The sequence below is a fragment of the Macaca thibetana genome, chromosome 2 (genome assembly GCF_024542745.1).
Source record: "Macaca thibetana thibetana isolate TM-01 chromosome 2, ASM2454274v1, whole genome shotgun sequence".
Taxonomy (NCBI): domain Eukaryota; kingdom Metazoa; phylum Chordata; class Mammalia; order Primates; family Cercopithecidae; genus Macaca; species Macaca thibetana.
In genome coordinates this window covers 154,288,856-154,314,579 of record NC_065579.1, presented here as the reverse complement: position 1 = coordinate 154,314,579, position 25,724 = coordinate 154,288,856, and the positions used below count along the sequence as shown (strand labels likewise).

At 39.4% G+C, this 25,724-nt stretch overlaps 3 protein-coding genes across 8 annotated transcripts in view; 1 reads left to right on the top strand and 2 right to left on the bottom strand.

The window, feature by feature from the left end:
- NDUFB4 (NADH:ubiquinone oxidoreductase subunit B4) overlaps positions 1-25,724 on the top strand; it is an 812,324-nt gene that overhangs the window by 405,275 nt on the left and 381,325 nt on the right. The window lies entirely within an intron of this gene.
- The window catches only part of LOC126949250 (cytochrome c oxidase copper chaperone), an 846,236-nt gene that overhangs the window by 515,615 nt on the left and 304,897 nt on the right, over positions 1-25,724 (bottom strand). The window lies entirely within an intron of this gene.
- The window catches only part of GPR156 (G protein-coupled receptor 156), an 87,954-nt gene that overhangs the window by 21,745 nt on the left and 40,485 nt on the right, over positions 1-25,724 (bottom strand). Inside the window, exons 3-4 of the mRNA XM_050781885.1 lie at positions 7,181-7,310; positions 6,819-6,929 (exon numbers count right to left, since the gene is read on the bottom strand). Of these exons, the coding sequence (XP_050637842.1) occupies positions 6,819-6,929; positions 7,181-7,310 (241 nt within the window). The remainder of the gene's footprint in view (positions 1-6,818; positions 6,930-7,180; positions 7,311-25,724) is intronic.

Here is a 25,724-nt window from a genome sequence, read left to right as displayed (position 1 = left end):
AAAAGAGTCAAGGTCAAAACTCCTCCTTGTTGACTGGCTATATGACACACGGGCTAGAGTATCCCAAGTGCTCTCAGCTATATGCTCCAAGGTCAGCCCTCCCAAGGAGCTTCAAATGTAGCTATCAAAAATGAAACAGACACCAAACATTTACAATGACTTCTATGCTGATATCATTATTAGCATTACATATTTCCATTTGTTTAACTTCTTCATATCCTACCTTTTCCCACAAAGGACTCAAAGTGTTTTATAAAAGAAATAAACTATTATTTCTATATGTTTATATGAGCACATAGACATGGATGTCATACCACACTGTTAATAACTATTAACTGCGAGGGTGAGATTCAGAGATGCAGAAGGAATCATTAGCATTTTCATTATATGCACATGAACTACAGATTGACTTAATATCTTGACTTATGATGGGGTTATGTCCTGATAAAACCATCAAAAATAAAACTATTTTCATCATAAGTTGAAAATATAATAAGTCAAAAATGCATTTCATATGCTTAGCCTACCAAACGTTGCAGCTTAACCGAGCCTACCTTTAATGTGCTCAGAACACTTATATTAGCCTACACCTGGGCAAAATCGTCTAAAACAAAGCTTAATTTATAATGAAGTGTTGAATATCTCATGAAATGTATTGACTACTGTGCTGAAAGTGAAAAACAGAGTGGTTGTATGGGTATTTTAAGTATGGTTTCTACTGAATGTGGATTGCTTTCACACCATTGTAAAACAGAAAAACTGTTAAGTTGAACCGTTGTATGTCAGGGACCATCCGTATTTGACTTAGGATGAAGAGAATGTGTTAGTTTGTGACTACAAAAATAAATGGAGAGCCGGGCGCGGTGGCTCAAGCCTGTAATCCCAGCACTTTGGGAGGCCGAGACGGGTGGATCACGAGGTCAGGAGATCGAGACCATCCTGGCTAACACGGTGAAACCCCGTCTCTACTAAAAAATACAAAAAACTAGCCGGGCGAGGTGGCGGGCGCCTGTAGTCCCAGCTACTCGGGAGGCTGAGGCAGGAGAATGGCGTGAACCCGGGAGGCGGAGCTTGCAGTGAGCTGAGATCCGGCCACCGCACTCCAGCCTGGGCGACAGAGCGAGACTCCGTCTCAAAAAAAAAATAAATAAATAAAAAATAAATAAATAAATAAATAAATGGAGAAAAATATACACTGTGATAGGATTAAAACATTAAACATCAGGGAAGAGAGAAAATAAAGGGAATTATGATGAAGGCTCAGATGAAGAGTGTATATATAATAGCATTTACTAATAGGAGCAGAAGAAATGTGGATCTGAGCTTTTGACAACCAATGAAAAGAAAGAAGCACAACCAGTTATATGATTCAAAGTGTTTGTAAAATTAAAAACAAACCAATTGCCTAATCAAACTGTTCAAAACCAGTGATAAAGGGAAACTACTCAAAGCAAGCAGTGACGAAAGACACATTTTGTGTAGACATAAACATGAGACTTCTCATCAAATAGAAGGCCAAGTGAGAAGACAGTGCAGGAACATCTTGAAAGTACTGGAAGAAGAAAAGAAAATTTCAGTCTAGAATTCTATACTTAGTAATATATCTTTCAGAAACAAAGGCAAAATAAAGACTTTTTCAGATAATCAAAAGCTGAAAGAATTCAGTAGTAGCACACCCACACTGGAATGTTAGATATCCTTCAGGCAAAGGAAAATAATATGAGACAAAAATGTGGATCTATACAGGAAATTAACAACACTGGAAAAGGTAACTAAACAAAAAAATACAAGATTCGTTTTCATTACTTAAATATCATTAAAGAAAATAACAAAATTCAGCATGTTGTCCTGGGTCTTAAAAATAAAAAATGAAATATTTTAAAAGATAATTGATTTATTAAACAAAATAATTGTATGGGGCTTATAACGTAACACCAAAGATAGGAATAGGGATAAAAGGAAGCATACTATTGTAAGGTACTTATACATGAGTGCCAATTATGCAATTTTATAGAAATTCTTCTTGAAATTGAAAAGAAGGGAATAGTTCCCAACTCATTTTATAAAGCCAACATTACTCTGATACCAAAACGAGAAAAATACATTACAAGACAACTACAGAGCAATATGTATTAAAAACATGAATGTACAAATTCTAAACTAAGTTTTTATAAAAATGAGTCCAACAATTATGAAGAGGATAATGTATCATGACCAAGTGGAGTTTATCCCAGGGATGGAGGTTGGTTTGACACCCTAAATCACTTAACATATGGGCAGATAAAGAGATAAAGAGCAGGAGCGTAGAGGATTTTTAGAGCAGTAAAACTACTCTGTATGATACTGTAACGGTAGATATATGTCATTATACATTTGTCCAGACCCATAAAATGTACAACACCAAAAGTGAAACTTAATGTAAAGTACAGACTCTGGGTGATAATGATGTATTAATGTAGGTTCATCAATTGTAATAAATATACACTCTGGTGGGGAATATTGATAATGGAAGAGGCTATGCATGTGTGGGGAAAGAGTGTATATGTAAAACCTCTGTACCTTCTGCTCAATTTTTATGTTAACTTAAAACCACTCTAAAAAATAAAGTATTGTATAAGGGTTTAAAAAAAAAAACCATTTAACATAATCCACCACGTGAATGAACTAAAAAAAGAAAAACCATATGATCATCTCAATAGACCCAGAAAAAGTTTTTGACAAAACCCAACATCAATTCTTGATTAAAACTCTCAGCAAAATAAGAGTAGAATAGTACCTCCCCAGCTGGATAAATGGCATCTACAATAAAACTACTGCTAACATCATTCTTAGTTTTGAAAGACTGTTTTCCCCATAGGATCAAGAATAATAAAGGTATCTGCTCTCACCACTTCCATTCAGATTGTACTATTGTTTCTAGCCAGTGCAATCAAACAAGAGATTGAAAATCAATTATCTTTATTAACTGATGATATGGTCATCTACGTAGAAAATCTGACAGACTCTATAAAAAGCTGCTAGAGGCCGGGCGCGGTGGCTCACGCCTGTAATCCCAGCACTTTGGGAGGCCGAGGTGGGTGGATCACAAGGTCAGAGATCGAAACCATCCCGTGAATGGTGAAACTTTGTCTCTACTAAAAATACAAAAAATTAGCTGGGCGCGGTGGCGGGTGCCTGTAGTTCCAGCTACTCGGGAGACTGAGGTAGGAGAATGGCGTGAACCTGGGAGGCGGAGCTTGCAGTGAGCTGAGATTTCGCCACTGCACTCCAGCCTGGGCAACAGAGCGAGACTCTGTCTAAAAAAGAAAGCTGCTAGAACTAACACGTACTTACTTTAGAAAGGTTGCAGTATACAAGCTAAGCATATAAACATTAATTATATTTATGTGGCCAGGCACGGTGGCTAATGCCTGTAATCCCAGCACTTCAGGAGGCCGAGGAAGGCAGATCATCTGAGGTTGGGAGTTTGAGACCAACCTGGCCAACATGGTGAAATCTCGTCTCTACTAAAAATATAAAAATTAGCCGGGTGTGGTAGCAGGCACCTGTAATCCCAGCTACTTGGGAGGCTGAGGCAGGAAAATCGCTTGAACCTGGGAGGCGGAGGTTGCAGTGAGCCAAGATCGCACCACTGCACTCCAGCTTAGATAACAGAGCCAGACTCCATCTCAAAAAAACAAAAAAAGTAATTATATTTCTATATATTAGCAACAAACAACTGGAAAGTGAAATTTGAAAAATAATAACATACAAAACAGCATAAAATATAAAATACCTAGAAATAACTTTGATGAAAGATGTGAAAGAACAATATTGAAAAGTACAATAAAAGATGGGAAAAATTAAAGAGCTAAATAAATGGGTTCATGGGAAAAAAGACACACATTAGTAAGAAGCCAATTCTCCACAATTTCATCTATATTAGATTCAACATAATCTCAAAAGAATTTTTGTAGAAATCAGTAAACTGATTCAAAAATTCACATGAGCATTCAGAGGACCCAGATTAGCCAAAACAACATTGAAAGAGAAGAAGAAAGTCAAAGAACCAATACTCCCTGATTTCAAGATTTAGTATAAAGCTACAGTAATCAAGGTAATATGGTATTGCTGTTGAGACAGACACATCAGTGAGACAGAATGGAGGGTCCAGAAATAGATCTACACACCTATGGACAACTGATTTTCAACAAAGGCACAAAGGTAATTCAGTGAAGAAAGGACAATGTTTTCAACAAATGGTGTTGGAACAATCAAATGTCTGTATGTAAAAAAATAAAATTCAATCAATACATCATACCATATACCACAATTAACTCAAAATGGATCATAGGCTTAAATGTAAAAGCTAATACTCTAAAATTTCTAGAAGTAAACACATGAGAAAACCTTTTGGGGCCTTAAGTTAGGCAAAAATTTCTTAAATATAATACCAAAAACATGATCCATAAAAGAACACATTGGAGCCGGGTGTGGTGGGTCATGCCTGTAATCCTGGAACTTTGGGAGGCTGAGGCTGGTGAATCACTTGAGGCCAGGAGTTTGAGACCAGCCTGGCCAACATGGTGAAGTCTCTACTAAAAATACAAAAAACAAACAAACAAACAAAAACCTAAAAACAAAGAACATATTGGTAAATTCGACTTCATCAGAATTAGAAATGTCTTTGAAAGACACTCTGAAGTAAATGAAAGTAAAAGGAACAAAAGAATAAACTGGAAGAAAATCTTTGCAAATCATACATCTGATAAAGGGTTTATATCCAGAATATAAAAAGAACTCACAAAACTCAATAATAAGACAACAAAAAATCCAATTTAAAAATGGGTGACGTTGGGCGCAGTAGCTCATGCCTGTAATCCCAGCACTTTGGGAGGCCAAGGCAGGCAGATCACGAGGTCAGGAGTTCGAGATCAGCCTGGCCAACATGATGAAACGCTGTCTCTACTAAAAATACAAAAATCAGCCAGGCACGGTGGCAGGTGCCTGTAATCCCAGCTACTTCGGAGGCTGAGGCAGGAGAATCACTTGAAACCGTAAGGCGGAGGTTACAGTGAGCCAAGATCACACCACTGCACTCCAGCCTGGGTGAAAGAGTGAAACTCTGTCTCAAAAAAAAAAAAAAAAAAAAAGGGTGAAAGATTTGAACAGTCTGCCAAAGAAGGTGTATGGATGGCAAGTAAGCATGTAAAGAAATACTTAATATTGCATTAGAGAAATGCAAATTTGAAACCATAATGAGATATTACCACACATACCTATTAGAATGCCTAAAGTGAAAAAGACTGATCAAATCAAATACTGCCAAGAAGGTGGAGGAAATGGACTCTCATACATTGCTGGTGGAAATGCAGAATGGTACAACCACTTTGAAAAACAGTCTGACAGTTTCTTAAAAAGTTAAATATACACTTACCATATGATCTAACCATCCTACTCTTAAAATATTTTTTTCTAAAAAAAAAAATTAGGTTTTCACCCAAGAGAAATAAAAGCCTATGTCTAAACAAAGAGTTTGTACATGAATGTTCATAGCAGCTTTATTTTTAATCGCCACAACTGGCAATAACCCAAACATCCATCTACAGATAAGCAAATGTGTATCTATGCATTGTAATATTACTCAGCAATAACAAAGAAAGAACTATTGATGCACACAACATAAATAACTATAATATTCATAAAAACAATTATGTGAGTAAAATAAGCCAGAGAAAAAAGAGTCCATACTGTATGGTTACATTTATAGAAAACTCTGGAAAATGCAAACTCATCTACAGTGACAGAAAGCACATCAATGATTTCCTGAGGATAGGAACAAGGGATATAAGGATTGGACAGGAGAGGGAGATAACAAAGGGTTGCAAGGAAGTTTTTGAAGATGAGGGATATGTTCATTATGCACCATGTTTCTTGGTTGTATATCCATGTCACGATTTATCAAATCATATGCTTTAAATATGTGCAGTTCACTGCATGTCAGTTATACTTCAATAAAGCTATGTTTAAAAAAGAAATTAGTGTTCTTGAGGGATGAATGCAGTTTTTGTCCTTTCAGGCAATCTTCTTCACAGGTATGGTTGCTCACAGCTGAGCTTTTGGTAAGTATGCACCATGATTCAATAACATTTGCTAAAAAAAAATTCCCATCATTCCAGAGAAGTAAACACCAACTGAATGATATATTGGGTCTGGGCAGGGCCTATACCCAATGAGGGTACTGGTCAGGAATTGAGGTTTGAGCAGTCTCATCAGACAACCTGAGAAAATGGGGAAATGTGGTTAAGTTGATGACTGATCTCAGGGACATGTCGGTGATCTGGCTGCTACATAACTTAGGGTTGATTCTTCCTGCTCTTCTTTGCTCACTTCTCTGGACACATCCTTCTCTGCCTTCTATATAGAAAAGAACTGAGCTCCAGGGAAGGAAATAACTACTTACTTGCTATAGTTTCTCTGTAATCACTCTTCCTCCCTTCACTTCCAGCTCACACCTGTGCCAAACAACAGTCTCTGGGCATCTTGTTCGGCCTCACACTGGTGCCAGGTATTGGCCAGCTCACATGTCCCCACAGGGCCTGGGGTACATAGGAACCAGAGCCCACGTTTGAAGCCCTCTCTTCAACAGCAGTGATCCACAGCCTTCCAGGCCTGAGGCCTTATGAGGCCGCATGATTCCAGGGTTTGGAATGAGAAACAAGAACTTCGGATGTCCTGAAAGGGGCTAGGCTCAGTAATCTGCATGAGTTTCTCTAGCTGTTAACTAATGCTGAATCTGCCATCTACAATCAAGTATTGTGTACTTGCTGTCTACTTACCACTCTCTTGTCCGGCACCCTTTGGGTAAACACCTTGTAGAGTCGCCAGCTCTTTCCCAGAATGGGGCCAAACACAAGGGAGGTCCCAATGCACAGCATGGACAGTCTTATCTACAGGTGGAAGGGGACAGAAGAGTCACAAGAGGAACCTTTGTCAGTTCTCCACACACTCTGATTTGCAGGGTCTGGGTCCCACAGAGGGCATGGGGTACAGAGTGAACCTCACCAAGTGTTCTGGGATTGCCTCGAAAAGTGCCCACACCAAGGATAAAGGTAACCACCACCCATGGGAGCAGCTGGTTTAAAAAAATCATCACAACTTTAAAATTTTAGTCAAAACCAAATTTTAATACTTCACCTACCTGAATGAGAGTTTCCATTGAGCTCCCCACTAAAACATCTTGAATCCCAAAGAGGTAAGCGCTACTGTAAGTCAGACAACTGCCCAATAAGGTCACAATGTTCAGATTGGGACTGGACATCTTCACAATCCTAGAGGGCATCAGGAAGAAAGACACTTACAGCCATGACCTTTTGCCTTGAGGCCAAAGACCTATGAGATCAAAGCTTCCTCACCAGCATAATCTCCAGTGCAGCCTCGGAGTGAAGGACCACTGGGAAGAAACCACTTTATAGCCCTGTGAAAACTTATGATTTCTTTAAATTTATTTTCAAAAAGAACTAAACTCTGGCACTTATTGCTTGTATAACTCCAAGTCTTTTAAAAGAAGGCTGACTACCTACAAACAGGTAGTACTGGAGAAGAGTTGGGATTTTATCCATGAAGTTTATGGTTGCTAGGGGACTGCCATGTGCAGCTTAGTGAATTAATAACCAGCAGGTAGATACCCACAGTTTGGAGCCCTTAGAAATGAGCTGTAAGGTAAACTATTTGGAAACAATGTTTTTTTTTTTTTTTCATATACTATTTGCTTTATTTGATATGTAAACCGTTTTCCTCTACTTGACCAAGAAAGAAAGAAGATAAAGGGATTAGAAGCAAGAAATTGGGGAAGGGCCTTTTCTCAAGTATTAACAGTTTTAGATGAGATTAGAGACAAATTTGAAAGTGAGAGGGAGATGTGAATAATCAGGGGTTCAGACAAATACCCCGGGCACCAACAGAGGTTCAGGATGTGAACTGGTTAACCTAAGGGCAACGCCAGTCTCACACTGGACAGTGACCGATACTAATTAATTACAAGTAACAAGAAGGAAAGCCATTGTATTTAAGAATTGTAATCTAAATAGTGTATATAAATGCAACATTTCTACTAAAAGTCATTTGATAATTATACTTTGCTATACTTTTATTTTTAAATCATAACTAAGGAGGAAAGCATTCTTACCTATGTCTCTTGGTGACCTGGCAGGCCACCTTAAAAGCTAGGGCCAAGGCAAAACTATCCACTTAGTGAAGCTTGTTCTAGCCACAGGCAAAGCACCTAGGAGGCACTAAACAGTTTGGCAGTGCTGGATTTTGCAAACATCATAACTGCCATGAGCACAGCTTAGTTACTTTGTGTCTGACATTGTGATACATCCATACACACAAGAACACCAAACCACTGTCCCAGGCCCCAGGTACTGTCACCATAGGCCAGTGAGTCCAGATGAGCTGAACCTTGTTTTGGAGGGAAGATTTTCTTATTTTTCTAAAAGTGAGAGCAACTTTCATGCATACCCTTTCTAAAATGAGAATAATAATTATATGATCTACCTTCAAAGAGTTGTGACGATTTCATGAGGCAATATGGCAAAATGCTTGGCACATGGCCTGGCACATAATAGGCATGCTGCCAATGTCAGCTGTTTATATTATAATCTCACTGTCCTCCTCTTCCAGGTTTTAGAAACCTAGGAATCACCTTTTCCTTCTGTTTCTTTATCAGAAATACCCAATCAATTGCCAGGTTTCTTTCACTTCTTCTTTTTTTAAAAAATTTTTTTGAGACAGAGTCTCACTCTGTTGCCCAGGCTGGAGTGCAGTGGCACAATCTCGGCTCACCGCAACCTCCCCCTCCCTGGTTCAAGTGATTCTCCTGCCTCAGCCTCCCGAGTAAATGGGATTACAGGCGCCCGCCACCACGCCCAGCTAATTTTTGTATTTTTAGTAGAGACAGGTTTCACCATGTTGGTCAGGCTGGTCTTGTACTCCTGACCTCAAGTGATCTGCCCGCCTCGGTCTATCAAGGTGCTGGGATTACAGGTGTGAGCCACTGTGCCAGGCCTCTTTCACTTCTTATTTCAAAGTCTCTGAGCTTTCTCTCGCTCTCCATCTTTTTTTTTTTTTTTGAGATAGAGTCTTGCTCTGTTGCCCAGGTTGGAGTGTAATGGTGTGATCTTGGCTCACTGCAACCTCTGCCTCCTAGGTTCAAGCAATTCTTCTGCTTCAGCCCCCTGAGCAGCTGGGATTACAGGTGCCCACCACCACACCAGGCTAATTTTTGTATTTTTAGTAGAGAGAGGGTTTTGCCATGATGGACAAGCTAGTCTCAAACGCCTGACCTCAAGTGATCTGCCTGCCTCAGCCTCCCAAAGTTCACTCTTCTTTTTCTTTTTTTTTTTTTTTTTTGAGACAGTCTTGTTCTGTTGCACAGGATGGAATGCAGTGGGGCAATCTTGGCTCACTGCAACCTCCATCTCCTAGGTTTAAGCGATTCTCATGCCTTGATCTCCCCAGTAGCTGGGTTTACAGGCATGCGCCACCACACCCATCTAATTTTTGCATTTTTAGTAGAGACGGGGTTTCACCATGTTGGCCAGGCTGGTCTTGAACTCCTGACCTCAGGTGATCCGCCCACCTCAGCCTCCCAAAGTGTTGGGATTACAGGTGTGAGCCACCGCGCCCGGCCTCTCCATTCTTGATACCATATTTATCCAGGATACAATCATGTTAGGAGCAATGGAACTGGAGTCGAGGGTAACAGGTGGGTATACCAGCTCTGCCACTCACAGCTGACTAAGCCTGTCTGACCAGGAAACAGGCTCCTATTTCCTCATCTGTAAAATGAAAATAACATCATCTTTTGTATCTACCCCACAGGTTATTGCAAAGATGAGATGATGTATGTGCCAAAACTTTTGCAAACTTTAAGATGATGAAAAAATACTACTTTTTAGATTTTTGATGTAATCTTCAGCTCTCAGTAAACACCAATTTTTCCCTGTTCTGGTATGTTCTGTACATTACATTCAGAATCATTAATCTTAACATACCACCTTTATCATTTAGCAAAAGAGCTACATGTATAAAGAACAATCTTCTATGGTTTACCTTAAGTCTCCTATATCCAAATTTAAGATCTAGCCCTATTATATGATCTACTTATTCATTCAGGTCTGCCTCCTCAGCCTCCATGTCTTCAGATTGTGGACTTATGGAGAGTGATTTTCCTTAATTTCTTTATCTCTCCACAAAAGAAGGGGAATATGTGGTGAATATTAACTACGGAAGTAAGAACAGTGCTAACCAGCAGCTTCACAAAGCATTTTTTAAAGAAAAGTACTCCATTAGAGAGACCAGTGCTGACACTGATTCAGAGCAGAGAGTACTGCTGACCTGGCATCAGCCGCTTGGTGCAGTCAGAAGTTTGAGCAATGGCACAAGCAGTGGGTGGACTCCTGCAAGACCCATAACCCGGCTATTCCTCCCCATGGCCATTCTCATGTTCCTGCACATAAGCCATGACTATCTGACGGTGACCTCGTCACCAAGCAACTGCCTGGATTTCACAGCCACATGTCTGTTTGGTCTAGATCACTGATCGGTAAGTTTCTCTCATAATTTTTCTTTGGACCCATTTTATTTGAGTATCACTATACAATCAGTTTTCCTTTGAGTGATACAGTACTGCATGAAATCCTGATTGAGGATTCCTTCTCTTTCTGATTTAGCTAAAAGGAACTCAATTTAGTCATTTTCCACAAAATATACATTGAATAGTTTTCACCTCTCAGACAGTGATGCTAATTCATTATTCAAATAGATATACTATGGACTTATATATGCATGTTGTGACATTTTTCCTGAGCAATCTTACTGAAAACTTGCCTCAGGGAACAAAAGATGAATACAAGATGATTTCCCTTTTTTGTTTGGCCAAGTTAACACCTGTGAAGTCACTGAAAGGTGAATCATCTCCAATTCAGCAGGTGAATTATGTATGTCTGGGGAATGTCTTTGCCACGTTGGTAGGAATTCAGCCACCAATGTCATTTATATTTTTCTATTGAGCTAAAAGATGAAACCTACATAGTTGAATATTTTAATCAGTCACAAACACATAATTTCCACAAAGCAAATAGATTTCAATATTGTATACTTAATTACAGATAGCCAGTACTATCTAGATTACTTGTCTTCCATTTATGAAGAGTAAAATGCCTGAATTGGGTTACTGTCAGTCAGAAAAAAGGTGAAGTTTTTTTTTTTTTTTTTTTTTTTTTTTTTTTAAAGGATTATATAGCTATCTCATTATCTCTTCCTCTTCATTTATTGAGTGGAAATGTAAGACAAGAACTTTCTTGATTTTTCTATCCTCAAGTGAGGTTTCAACACGTATAGGTAAATATCGAACTACATCTGCAAAACCTGTATAATTCTGCATTATCATTTCAATAGTGTCTAATGAATTCAGATACTTAAGTGGCATCCACCAGCTCAACGGTATGATGTTGCAAAACTTTATCAAATGTTACTTTCCGAACTTGGCAGTTCATTTTATTTGGAGTTACTGAGTCTGAAAACATGGCCAGAGAATGGAGCACAAGGTACTTGTTGGCATGCTGTGACTAACAGAAAACTTTCCTAAGATGTCACAAGACCATGCTTTCTAAAATGCTACAAAAATTGATGTAAATCATATCACTGAGCTTTAACCTATCCAAAACCAAATATGAATGTCTTTCCAAAATGCTTTCTAATAAAGCAATTAAGATTTAAATTGTGAAAATTTATCCAATTTCTTTATTAACTTACTATTTTGGATCCATGCTACAATGGGATTATAAATCTATCTCAAATAAAACTCCAAACAGCTTTATCATAATGTTATCTGATGTGTTTCAGCAAATTTGATCTTTTAATATCTTGCTTATTTCTAATGTATACACTAATCTGCACCCAATTAAAATTCTGCACACCTCAAGCTAATATTAGTGGGACCTCTAACCATTTGTATTTAAAGTGTCTATCATAAGGCCTGACCCTATTCCTTACTCTCGTGCCTGGGCCACCATCCTAGTAGAACATCCTAGGAGATTTCATTAGCCTTTCAGCCTCCAGAGTTCTAAATTATTCAATCATAATGATTTCACTTTATTCCTCTTCAGACACCCATCCCCAGGTTACACTCTGGGTCTTAGGGTCATTCAGAATGGTTCCCCTTCAGGAATTTTAAATACCAATATCCCAACACCAATTTGACTACAATCTGTTTAAAATTTAACTCCAAGCCTCCCCCTCAATCGCTCACATTCTTCCCCATTTCAGATAATGGCAACTCCACCTTTCAATTTGCCTGGACCAAAAACCTGGGAGTCATCCTGACTCTTGCTCATCACCCACATCCAATCTGTCATAAATCTTGTTGGCTCTATCCTCAAAATACATCCAGAATCTAACTCCTTCTCACCACCTCTGCTGCCACCACCTGATCAAAGTCTTACTTTGCATTTCTTATTTGGATTATTGCAATAGCCTCCTAACTGGTCTCCCTGCTTCTACCCTGGCACTTCCCTCAAGTCTATTTTCAACATAGCTGCTAGAGTAATCCATTAAAGAGAAATAAGATCATGTCACTTCTCTGCTCAAAACCCCACAATGACTCTCTATTTCCCAGAGGGAAAGTCAGTCTTTACCAGAGTTTACAAAGCCTACACATTTGATCCCTGTTGTTTCTCGACCTCATTTCTTACATCTTCTCCAGGCCCATCCCACTCCAGCCACACGCCTCCTTGCTATTCCTTGAAAACACCAGGCACTCACACACTGCGAGGCTTTGAAGTGGCTGTTCTCTCTGCCTGGAATATTTCAATACATGGATCTGCATAGCTCATCCTCTTTCTCTCCTGACTGCATGTTCATATGTTACCTTCTCAACCAGGGCTATGATGACAACCCTATTTAAAATTACACCCTATCCGCGGAATTCTGAATCCTCATCCTGCTCTATTCTCTTCCCCTGCCCCCATCCAACCATAGTACTTATTACCTTTTAACGTATTACATAATTTACTTATTATTATGATTTTGTTTATTGCTTTCTCCTCCCAATAGAATTGTGCATGATGTACTCCCAGAACTAGAAAACTACCTGGACACTGAAGGCACTCAATAAACATTTGAGGAATAAATGAATGAGGGTCCTACCCTCCAGCCCTCTCATGTGCTTACTCCTACCACATTTGTACATTGACAGCCTACAGACCTCCAGTCACTTGGTTCTTTTGCTTCCTCATAGTCTATCAGTCTCTCTTCCTATCTCAACCCAATTTCAGATCCCTGGTTGGTCATCTGAACTGTTCTCTCAATAACACCCAATTCCCTTTTCAAACAAGACCTTCTGTAGCATCTGCCCAGTAAACTCAGATCAGAGCCATAATCCATTGTCTGCTTTTGCATCCAGGCAGCTGAGAGGTGCAGGAGAAAATTAGACAACCTTGCAGATTGTTGCCACCAAAACTGATGTTCTCCAACATCGATCTGCCAAGCTTACTATGCCATCCATCTTTTTATTTATTCTGAGTTATTTCTGTACATTTTCTTTGTGAGTGACTCACCTCACAGGACTCAAAGAAATAAGAGTATGTATCTGTATAGATGATGCCCTCAGTCTAGGTTTGGTGCCATCCTCTATGTCCCTACAACATCCCAGGGTCTATGTGCATCAGTACAATTGTCATGTTATATTACTGCCTTTTAATGTTAGTTCCACTGGACAGTTTCTACTCCTTAAAACCCAGGCTGTTTCTTGTTCTATAACTCACACCATAGCACGGTCTTTGGAAAATGGTAAGTGTTCCATAACCATCTGTTGAATGAATTCATTAATGGATATGGAAACCCCTTCTCTTCTTCCTTTCTTTGTCCTCTTCCCTAATCTTATTTTTCACTGGCAAAGCACTCCCCTGTTAGGCAGAAGGCTGAGGGCTAGGCACGTGTGCCATAAGGCTTTTAAAGTACCAGAGATCTGTTGAGAGTTGGAGGGGAGTTAGGAACTTGTTCAATGCCTATGTGTTAGGAGGGGCACATTCTGGGTAATTGTAGTGGTTTCAGGGTGATCCCCACGGTCCCCTGGAACCGCTGATAATTCCTTGGAATTAGTGAACACAAGGGCCAGATATATCTGGGGGGCTCTGAGTGCTGTGGATGCCGTGAACTTCCATAGACACTGGGTTTTCACCACGTTACCAAATCTGCACACCCCAAACCCTCACTAAAAAGCTTCACATTCTGGGTAAGCCCTTCCTTTGCTTTCCCTCTCAGCATAGAGCTGAAAGGAGTCTAAAAATAAATGAGAGAAAGCATCCTAACAGGATGCCTGTAAAGCTTTTTCCTCTCTCATTCTTTTTGTTTCTAGGAAAGTGTAGCACCTTGGAGGAGTGTGTATATTCACATATGCCCATGTGTATATATGTTTACTTGTCTCCAATGAGATAGGGCCACTTGAAAGATTCTTTGCCAATGGCTGAATTCTTGCTGGAGGATTCTCCCAGGAAATGCTTTTGTCCAATATGTTTCTCACATCGTGTGTTGAGGGCCACGTAGGCCCAGAGATATGATGATAGCCCTCGTCAAGCAATTGATGGATGAGATCTCATCTTCACGACCACACAGATTACAGACTCTCAGTAGACATCTGCATCAGAGGTTAACAACATGCATCCCACCCCCAGGCTTCAGAAAATCTGCTGATCTTGGACTGAGTTGCTGCTTGCAGCTGGGCTAGGAAGCATGCATTTTTACACCCTTGAAGTCAGTAAATTATATCTTTTTACATCCTTGAAGCCAGTAAATTTGTAAATTATGTTTTGTCATGAGCCAAACATTCAGCACCGCCTCTTGTCCTGGGTGGACCTGGCCTTTCCAAATCAGCCTGCTTTCCTGTAGTCCTGCTTCGTTTCACATGGAGAGAGGGAGCTCCTTACCCTGCCCTGTCAGTTCAGGCCCACAGCTGCTGAAATTGCATCTGGAAGAACAGAGACATTCTGCCCACAGAATAGCTGAATGGTTAGCAGTGCTTGGACCTGATGAAATCAAAGGTCTCTTCTAGCTTCTCCCTTCTCAAGTTATGCCAGAGACAGTTTTTTATTTTTTCCTTTTTTTTTTTTTTTTTTTTTAGACAAAGTCTCATTCTGTTGCCCAGGCTGGAGTGCAGTGAGGCACACTCAGCTCACTTCAACCTCCGCCTCCTGGGTTCAAGCAATTCTCGTGTCTCAGCCACCCCAAGTAGCTGGGATTACACGCATGCGCCACCATCCCTCCCTAATTTTTGTAATTTTAGTAGAGATGGGGTTTTGCCATGTTGGCCAGGCTGGTCTCAAACTCCTGGGCTCAAATGATCTGTCCGCCTCAGCCTCCCAAAGTGCTGGGATTACAGGCGTGGGCCACTGCTTCCAGCCCAGAGACAAATTTCTTTTCTCTATCCTTAGCTTATTAATAAGCTGGTTACACTTTGCATTTCTGCCTCTCTTTCTTAACCAGGAAGAGCAGGCTGACTTGGTTTACCAGAGGTGCAACAGAATTTACATCCAAATCAAATGGTCAAACAAAATATTTAGCTATAAGTGTAAAAGAAGACTTGCTAAGTATCGTGCCCCCAAATTCCCCTTTAGCAAATGACCTTGTTTTTCCCATGCTTTATGAGTTCTTACTTTAATGATCTTCATGTGCCAAATATTAATTCAACAATTCCTAAATACCAACTTGCCAATGTATTAAGAACCAGAGATAGGAAGGCAAAGGAGATACAATCTCTGCTATCAGCGTATTAGGACACCACCTCCTTGGTTTCTGACCTTTTCATTGCAAAGACGATTTTCCTATTTGTTCTTTTTCTTTAAAATAGAATAAAATTTTAATTGAATATTAGAAGTTGTTTTATCAGTATCCACTTGGCCATTTGACAAAAATCTATATTCCTGAATCTGTGTATTATAGATATTAATATGTGAATATACATATAAATTGATAGTATACAAATTTCAGCATTCATAGCTCCCTTGGACTATAAACAGGCCTAAGGATCAACTTTTTTTTTCTTTCTTTTTTAATTTTACTTTAAGTTCTGGGATATGTGTCCAGAATGTGCAGGTATGTTACACAAGTATACATGTGCCATGGTGGTTTGCTGCACCTATCAACCAGTCATGAAGGTTTTAAGCCCCACATGCATTAGGTATTTGTCCTAATGCCCTCCCTCCCCTTGCCCCCCACCCCCCAAGAGGCCCCAGTGTGAGATGTACCCCTCCCTGTGTCCATGTGTTCTCATTGTTCAATTCCCACTTATGAGTGAGAGCATGCGGTGTTGGGTTTTCTGTTCCAGTGTTAGTTTGCTGGGATCAACTTTTTAATTTAATTTAATTTTGAGACAGAGTTTCACTCTCTCATCCAGGTTGGAGTGCAGTGGCATGATCTTGGCTCACTGCAGCATCGATCTACTGGGTTTAAGTGATCCTCCCACCTCAGCTTCCCAAGTAGCTGGGACTACAGGTGCATGCCATCACACCCAGTTAGTTTTTATTTTTTTGTAGAGACAAGGTCTCACTTTGTTACCCAGGCTGGTCTTGAACTCCTGGAGTCAAGCAGTCCTCCCACCTTGGCCTCCTGAAGGGTTGGGATTACAGGCATGAGCCACCTCTCCTGGCTAGGATCAACTTTAAAAGTATCCTTGCAACTATTTTAAAAGCTGAAATATGGAAATTTGGATATAAGACTAAATGCCTTGAAGTTTAGGAACAGTAGTGAAAAAGCATAGTGATAAATTCAAGATAAGTTGGTGATGAGGAGGGGTAAAAAGCCCCAAAGGATACCTCTACTGGAAAGGAAGTTTGTGTGGCTTTACTTAGGAATATTATGGGCACATTCTGCTTTGTTTGTTTGTCTTCAAAAAAATAGTTTCTGAATGTATTTTTGCCATATCTCATGCAATTATATTTTAGATGTGCTTTTAAATGCCACGGGAAAACACTAGACACACACGCAAAATCCTCTTTTCGCCTAGAACCTCAGACTCTAGGGTTACGACCCTGGCATGTGTTGTAATTTATGAGGCAGTGATTTCAACTTCCTTTCTCTGTTTAGCTGCAGGAAAAGGCCTTGAGCAATTCCTGGCAGGTGACTTGTAGCTCTTCCAAAAGGGCAGAGCAGATGTCCTGATTTTAAGTAGGGCATGAAGCACAAGCACAATTGGCCCTAGGAAACATCCAATCACAAGGAGTCACTGCTAAAGCAGAATATTATGGGCTACCAGGTGACATGCAAATTGATCTCTTTGAGGCAGGAAAGATTGCCTGCCATACTGGGGAAGATTCCGCTTTCCTCTTTTTTTTTTTTTTTTTTTTTTTTGAGATGGCGTTTAACTCTTGTTGCCCAGGCTGGAGTGCAGTGGTGTAATCTTGGCTTGCAGCAACCTCCACCTCCCAGGTTCAAGCAATTCTCCTGCCTCAGTCTCCCGAGTAGCTGGGATTACAGGTGTGAGCCACCATGCCCAACTTATTTTGTATTTTTAGTAGAGACGGGGTTTCTCCATGTTGGTCAGGTTGGTTTCAAACTCCTGACCCCAGGGTGATCCGCCTGCCTCAGCCTCCAGAAGTGCTGGGATTACAGGCGCGAGCCACTGCACTCAGCCTCCTTCCCTTCTTTCTTATCTTCGATTCTGTGGCAGAACTCTGGGCCTGTGTGTATCTTGGAATCTGAGCGGAATCCTGAACAATGACAGCTGCTGGAATGGTTCCCCAGTAAGCCAGAATCTAGGAATTCAGGATGTTGGGACTGGGTTTCACTCAGCTTTGTCCCCATCAGCACCTTCCACAAGGCCCCGAGCCTACTAGAAACTTACTAAAAGCTTGTTACACTGCATAAATCATTAGAATTAGAAGGTTCAGTACTTGGAAGAGATGAAAGGACGCGTGCTGTGCAGGAAGGACTTGCTTGCCCATCTATCTCTCCACGGCAGGACTGGAGTCCCTGGGCTCTGAGGAACACAGTTTGAAAATCAGTGATCTGACCTGATTCCTTCATTTTCAGATGAAGAAATCTGCATGCTGTTTTAATCGCCAGATAGGGACCATGTTGGGACAGCAAATCCAGATGATGTCCTGACTCCTGGTTTCCTTCAGTGTTCTTTCACTTCCCACTAGTAGACCCAACTGCCTGGGTTTTCATCATACTGACTAATGAAGACCCAGGGTCTTCCTGCCCTGGTTTCTAACGTCCTGTGGTAGTGCTGGTAGGTCAAGAATTTTTACCTGCCTTCTTGACTGAGGATCCACAAAGCCCCCATTTATAGCCGGCAGTGTCAACAAGAGGAGACAGAGAGGAAGTCATATATCCCCTGGGGGGCACAGAGCCTGCAGAGCCTCCTGCTGGGTTTTGCCTGCCCCTTTAGATTCTGACTGCTGGCTTGGATCTTGGACTTCGGCACAATTTCCATGATGCCTCTTGGATTTATCTACTGACTGAACTCCAGACTGAATTCTTGCTACAATTAGCTTTGGGTTCTTGGTTTCTGTCGTCTAGTGTTTCCACCGGCTCCGGCAATGGCCTGGAAGTGTCTGTGCCAGGCTGTGGCAGGAGCTGTAGAGTCTGCCCATGTAATGTGATGTAAAAAGAACAACTAACAGACAATGTGTATGTGTTTAAGCATCTTTTATGGATTACTACTGAGGTAACAGTGTAGTGGAAAGAGCTTGGGCTTTGCCATCAGACTGCCTGGGTTTACTGTGTTGTTTATGGATGTTGGAGATTTGCCTAACCACTCTGAAGCAGTTTCCTCATCTGAAAATGGGGAAAATAGTAATTATCCTGCTGTATTTAAAGTGCAAAGCACACAGAAGACATGTAATAGAAAGTAGCAACTATTAATTTTAATTTAAATTGTATTTACATATATAGGGACTGACTGAGGGCTGATATAATTTATGAGTTGGAAGCATTGAAGGATCCTGAAGAAACTTTCATCAAAAATTACATTATGGTCAGAATCATCTGAGTTATTATTGTTACTTCTTAGAAAATTGGTAATGGCATAGAATAGTATTAAAAAGAGTAGCCAACAGTGATTATCTATGTGCTAGGTGGTTGCTAAGCGCTTTACATAGACAATCTAATATAATCAGCTGTCAGAGATAAGTAGTATCATTACTCCTGTTTTTAAATAGAGAAACAGGGTATATAGCAAAGTTCAATAGAACAATCAAGCCACTGGATTTGAGGTTGGGTTTGATTCCAGAGCCTGAGTTCTTACGCCACCTAATCTTTCACTATTTGCACACGTAACCTTTTGTGACCATTGTTAAGGAGGAACCCTTTTCCCCTTCTCTCCGTTTTCCCTATTGAGAAAATGGAGGCCTACTGAGGAGAGATTCTAGCCCCCTTCCCCATGTGGGAAGCTGATGAGAAGGAAGCTTTCATTTCCCTTTCCACCTTAGTATTAGTTACTCCCCAAGCCAGGAGTGACCAGTTTGAGAGGCCTGGCCTGTGCTCTACCAAATGTTCTTCAAGGCAGGAATCTCCACTTCCCTTTACCCCTTTCCCACCTCCACCAGGCAATGAGCTCTCCACTTCCTGGGTCCTGTTTTAGCATTATGTCAAGCAGCGCTTTCTAATTTAGCTTTCATCAGAAATCCCTGTGCTTTATTTTTCTCAAAAACTTTTCAATTTGAAATTATTTAAGACTCACAAGAGGTTGTAAAAACAGTACAGAGAGCTCCTGTGTATCCTTAGCCCAGCTTTCCCCAATAACATCGTACATAACCAGAGTTCATGATCAAAATCAGGAAATTGACATTAGTGCAATACTGTTATAAAAACTACAGACTCTATTGAAATTTCACCCATTTTTATGTGCACTCTGTGTGTGTGTGTGTGTAGTCCTATGAAATTTATCACCTATATAGATTTCTATGAAATTCACATGAAACCACCGTCATAATCAGGATAGTGAACTGTTCTATCACACATACACACTTACAAACACAACTCTCTCATGCTATCCTTCATAGTGACACACTCCCCAACCTAACTCCTAGCAACCACTAATCCATTCTCTGTCACTATAAATTTGTCTTTTGAGAACGTTGTATAGAACTGGACTCTTACAGTGTGTAAGCCTGTGAGACTGACATTTGTCATGCAGCATATGCCCTTGAGCTCCATCCAAGTTGTTGCATGTATCAATACTTTGTCCCATGTTTATTGCTAGCTAGTATTCCATTGTAAGATGCCCCACTGTTTATCCATTCACCTGTTGAAGGATATTTGGGTTTCCAGTTTTTTCCTCCCAGCTTTATTAAGGTATAATTGACAAATATTGCATATTTATGGTGTACAACATGGTATTTTGATATTTGTATACATTGTGAAATAATTAAAATTATTAAATTAATTTAATCAACATCCATCACTGTACATACTTATCTTTTTTTAAGACATACTCTCTTGGAATTCTTCAAGTATACAACACGTTATTACTAACTATAGACACTATGTTGTATAGCTCTCCACAACTTATTCATCCTACCTGGAACTTTGTGCCCTTTGATCTGACCAACATCTCTCTATTTCTGTCAACCACCTCCATCCCAATCTGTGACAACCACCATTCTACTCTTTACTTCTATGAGTTCAACTTTTTTAGATTCCATATATAAGTGAGATCATGTAGTATTTGTTTTTCTATGTCTTGCTTACTTCACTTAGCATAATGTCTTCCAGGTTCATCCATGTTTTTACAAATGCCAGGATTTCTTTCTTTGAGACTGAATAGTACTCAACTGTGTGTGTGTATGTGCACATACATATATCTCACATTTTCTTTATCCATTCATTCGTAAATGAACACTTAGGTTGGTTCCATATCTTGGCTATTGGGAATAATGTTGCAGTGAATATGGGAGTGCAGGTATCTCTTTCATACACTGATTTCATTTCCCTTAGATATACACCCAGAAGTAGAATTGCTTGATTACATGACAGTTCTATTTTTAATTTTTTAAGGAACCTCCATACTGTTTTCCATAATAGTTGTACTAATTTACATTCTCATAAATAGTGTACAGGGTTTCCTTTTCTCCATATCCTCCCCAACACTTGTTATCTCTCATCTTTTCCATAATAGCCATTCTAACAGGTATGAGCTAATAACTCATGGTTTTAATTTGCATTTCTTGATGATCAGTGATGTGAGCATTTTTTCATATACCTGCTGGACATCTGTATGTTTTCTTTTGAGAAGTGTCTATTCAGGTCCTTTGTCCACTTTTTATTGGATTATTTGTTTTCTTGCTATTGATTTGAGTTCTTTATATTCTTTGAATATTTACCCCTTATCAGATGTATGGTTTGCAAATATTTTCTCCCATTCTGTAGGTTGTCTCTTCACTCTGTTTATTGTTTCCATTGCTGTGCAAAAACTTTTTAGTTTAATCCCATTTGTCTATTTTTTATTTTGTTGCATGCGCTTTTGGGGCCATAACCAAAAAATCATTGCCCAGACCAATAGCAGGAGCTTTTCTCCTATGTTTTCTTCTGATAGTTTTTACAGTATCAGGTCATACATTTAAGCTTTTAATCCATTTTTTAGTTGATTTTTTGTATATGGTATACCATTATACCATATACAATTGGTCCAGTGTCCAATTTTTTTTTTTTTTTTTTTTTTTTTTGAGACAGGGTCTCGCTCTGTTGCCCAGGCTGGAGTGCAGTGGCGTGATCTCAGCTTACTGCAACCTCTGCCTCCCAGGTTCAAGTGATTCTCCTGCTTCAGCCTCCTGAGTAGCTGGGATTACAGGCGCATGCCACCACACCTGGCTAATTTTTGTATTTTTAATACAGACAGGGTTTCACCATGTTGGCCAGGCTGGTCTCGACCTCTTGACCTCAAATGATCGGCCCAACTTGGCCTTCCAAAGTGCTGGGGTTACAGGTGTAATTTCATTCTTTTGCATGTTCATATACAGTTGTCCCAACACCATTTATTGAAGAGGCTGTCCTTTCTCTTTTGTGTTGTCTTGGTACTTTTGTCAAAAATCAACTGACTGTAAGTGCATGGATTTATTTTTGGGCTCTCTATTCTGTTCCATTGATTTGTCTGTTTTTATGCCAGCATCTTGCTGTTTTGATTATTATAGCTTTTTAGTAGATTTTGTAATTAGATAGGCTAGGGTGATACCTCCAGCTTTGTTCTTATTGGTGAAGATTGTTTTGGCTATTAGGGTCTTTTGTGGTTCCACAAGAATTTTAGTTTTTTTTCATATTTCTGTGAATTTTGGTATTTTGGTAGGATTGCATTGCATTTGTAGATTGCTTTGGTAGTATGGCTATTTTAACAATATACATTTTTTCAATCCATGAATATGGATATCTTTCCATTGATTTGTGCCTTCCTCATTTATTTCATCAGTGTTTTACAGTTTTCAGTGTACAGGTCTTTCAACTTTTAGGTAAAATTTTTTCCCAAGTTTTCATTTTTTGATGCTATTATAAATGGAATTGTTTTCTTGATTTCTTTTTTGATTGTTAATGCTTCCAGTTTTTGACTATTACAAACAAAGCTACTAAAAACATTTGCATACAGCTTTTTGTGTGAACATATATAGTTACTTCTCTACGGTAAATACATAGGAGTGCGACTGCTGAATCACACAGTGAAGGAATAATTTTATAAGAAACTTCTAAAGTGTTTTCCAGAGTAGGTATATCAGCAGTGTATGAGAGATTCAGCTTCTCTGCATCCCTGCTGACATTTGCTTTATTTGTTTTTTGTTGTTTTTTAAAAAACTTTTATTTTAAGTTCAGGGGTACAAGTGTAGATTTATTACATAGGTAAATTAGTATCATTGGAGTTTGCTGTACAGATTATTTTATCACCCAGGTATTAAGCCTAGTACCCATTGGTTATTACCTTGATGACATTGGTTATTGTCAGTGTGTAAGCTTTTGGTTTGTGTGACGTATATCAACCTTTAAATGTAGATGCCTTGGACACCATTTGATCTTAGCCCTCTCTGTTTACTCTAGCTAGACTGAATCCCTGGAGGGAAGGGGGTATATTTTAGTATGCTGAATTCTTATCAAGCACTTGTTATGTGCCAGATACTATGGCAGGTGTCAGAAAACAAAATCATTGTATTTGACTTTGAGGACTCACAACTTAGCAGACCAGATAAATAAGTGAATAAGTAAACATGGTTATTAAATAATGCAGTAAGTAACACAGGTATGTGTAAAGTGCTATGGCTATTGATAAAAAAAAAATTGTTCCCTAGAACAGTGGTTCTTAAATTTTAGAATGCATCAGAATCACCTCATGAGCCTGTTAAAATTCACATTGCTGGTCCTCATCACACACAGTTTTGGATGAAACAGAGTCTAAAGTGGGGCCCCAGGAAGTTGTATTCGAACAAGTTCCCAGGTGATACTGCTGCTGCTGGCCCAGGACCCACATTTTGAGATAGAAATTTGTCTTAAAGGATAGATAGGAGTTTGTCAGGTGAAAAATGAAGAGTTGTGAATCAAGGAAGAGCATGAACAAAGGCATGGTGAGGAATGTTCATGGTGTGCTCAAGGAATGGCCATTCTCATATATGACCAGAGCACAACTTAATCTCAAGGGGAAAAGTGGAAATTTTATGTTGGGGCCAGACTATAAAAGACCTTAAATACTTACCTAAGGAGTTATGTAGGCAGTAGAAGTCTGTGTTTTAAAACTAGGTTGTGTTTGGGAAAAAAAAATGCTGGCAAGAGATCAGTAGCTGAAAAAGTGGGCAAGATGAGTTAGGGGACTATTGGAATAGTCCAGATGAAAAACAAATGAAGACTATGGTTGGGCAATGGAGACAGACAATAGGAGACAGATTTGAAAGACATTTCAGAGGTTAAACATCTAAAACCTGGTAACTAGCTGGATGTGTAGGGAGACAAAGGAATCCAGAATGAGAATGGGTGGATGTAGTGCTATTAACCACGACAGGAGTTACACAGAGGAAGAGTAAGATTGCTGGTAAGATATTAATCTGGTTTTGGTTACTGGATCAGAATAAACTATGGAACATCTCTATGACTATATCAACCATGAAGTTAGAAAATGGGATGAGAAGCAGCACTAGGAGATGTCACAGAAGAGGTTAAAACAAGGTGAAGGATATAGTATAAGAAGTGAATCGAGACTGGAACCCAGAGTGTTATCAAAATTAAATAGGTAAGGCTTGTCTGAATGCAGTAGTGTTTACAATTAATTGATCACAACCAGTTACAGATTTCTTTGTTCCTTCTCCATTCCCACTGCTTCACTTGACTAGCCTTAACAAAAAAAATACCTAACTAATTCTGGAGCCAGTGAAGGTAGCTGGTAAGAAGCGGAGAGATAAAACCAGGACATTCACGTATAATAAAAGTTAAGAAAAGAAGTTTCAGAAAGGAAAAACAGAAGAGACAGTTAATGATGTTATGTATCTAAAGGCTAAAAAGAATTTAGTCTAAAAAAAGATCTGTTGATTTAATGACTTTAGCAATGAGCCAGATTTAATGACCTTTCAATGGAGTTAGAAGAATGGGTTGAAGAATGAATTGGAAATGAGAAAGTGAGGTGACTAGGGTAGACTATACACTTAGGAGCCTTGGTGGTAATAGGAGCATGAGGACAAGGGCAGTGGCTTTAGGGAGAGGCAAGACGAGAAAAATTTCTTCTGGAGGCCTTCAGAAATCTCAAGATAAACACCAAGAGTTTCCAGTGATTACTCAGTTCCACCTACCTGACTTGAAATATGCAGAACACAGGAAACTATTTAATTAACTATTACTGATCCATTCATAGTAGGCAATTTGAACGTGCTATCACTCTGGTATCTTTCTCAATACATTCAGAGGCATATAATTAGTTTGCTCTATTGTCTTTTGGTACCTCAGCACTCCCTGTGCCCCCTTATTCTCAGCAAAAGATCCCACTGTTATTCTAGCTTCTTCCTTTTAACAGATTTTAAATAATCCCTTTATGTGTTTTGGACTCTCTTCAAAAGTGTTTCTCAAAGTCTTTTTTCCTATTTTGTACCTAACCTAATACACTCTGTGGGCTCCCTGCTCTCCTTTGGGGAGCTTTTTACATTCTTTGAGAGATGTCATTTTCCCTCCACAATATAACCACTGTGACTGTCACATTTTTATGTGATTGGATTTTTAAAAATTCTCAGATACTCTTTTCCTATGCTTCCAATAAAGTCTCTTAAAATAGCCTCCAATCTTTTTATGCCTTTCAAAAGCCTGCCTTTCCATTTTCTACTAATAATACTCATATTTTTTTCACTTTCCTTAATGAACATTGAATAATTGACATAAATTATCTGGGCTTAAAGATTTAATTGTCATGATCACTCACATTTATTGGCTCTCCCATGGTTACCTCATGAAACCAACTCCTGCTCACTAGGCAAGAACCACAGCCAGGACATTTTCTCTAGCAATAGGTGGTTTGAAACTTTCTGTTATAGGAAAGTTCATCAATCTTTATTAAAAATCTCAACTCTATCTTTTGACCTGGTTAGGTATTTTACAATTCACATTTGAGTCAATTCTCCCATCTTTAATACTTGGCATAATTTATAAATTATCAAATCTTTAACATTTGTATGTTGGTATCATCAGCTTAGTCATGTAGTCTGTAGCAATGGCCCTCAAACATTAGAATC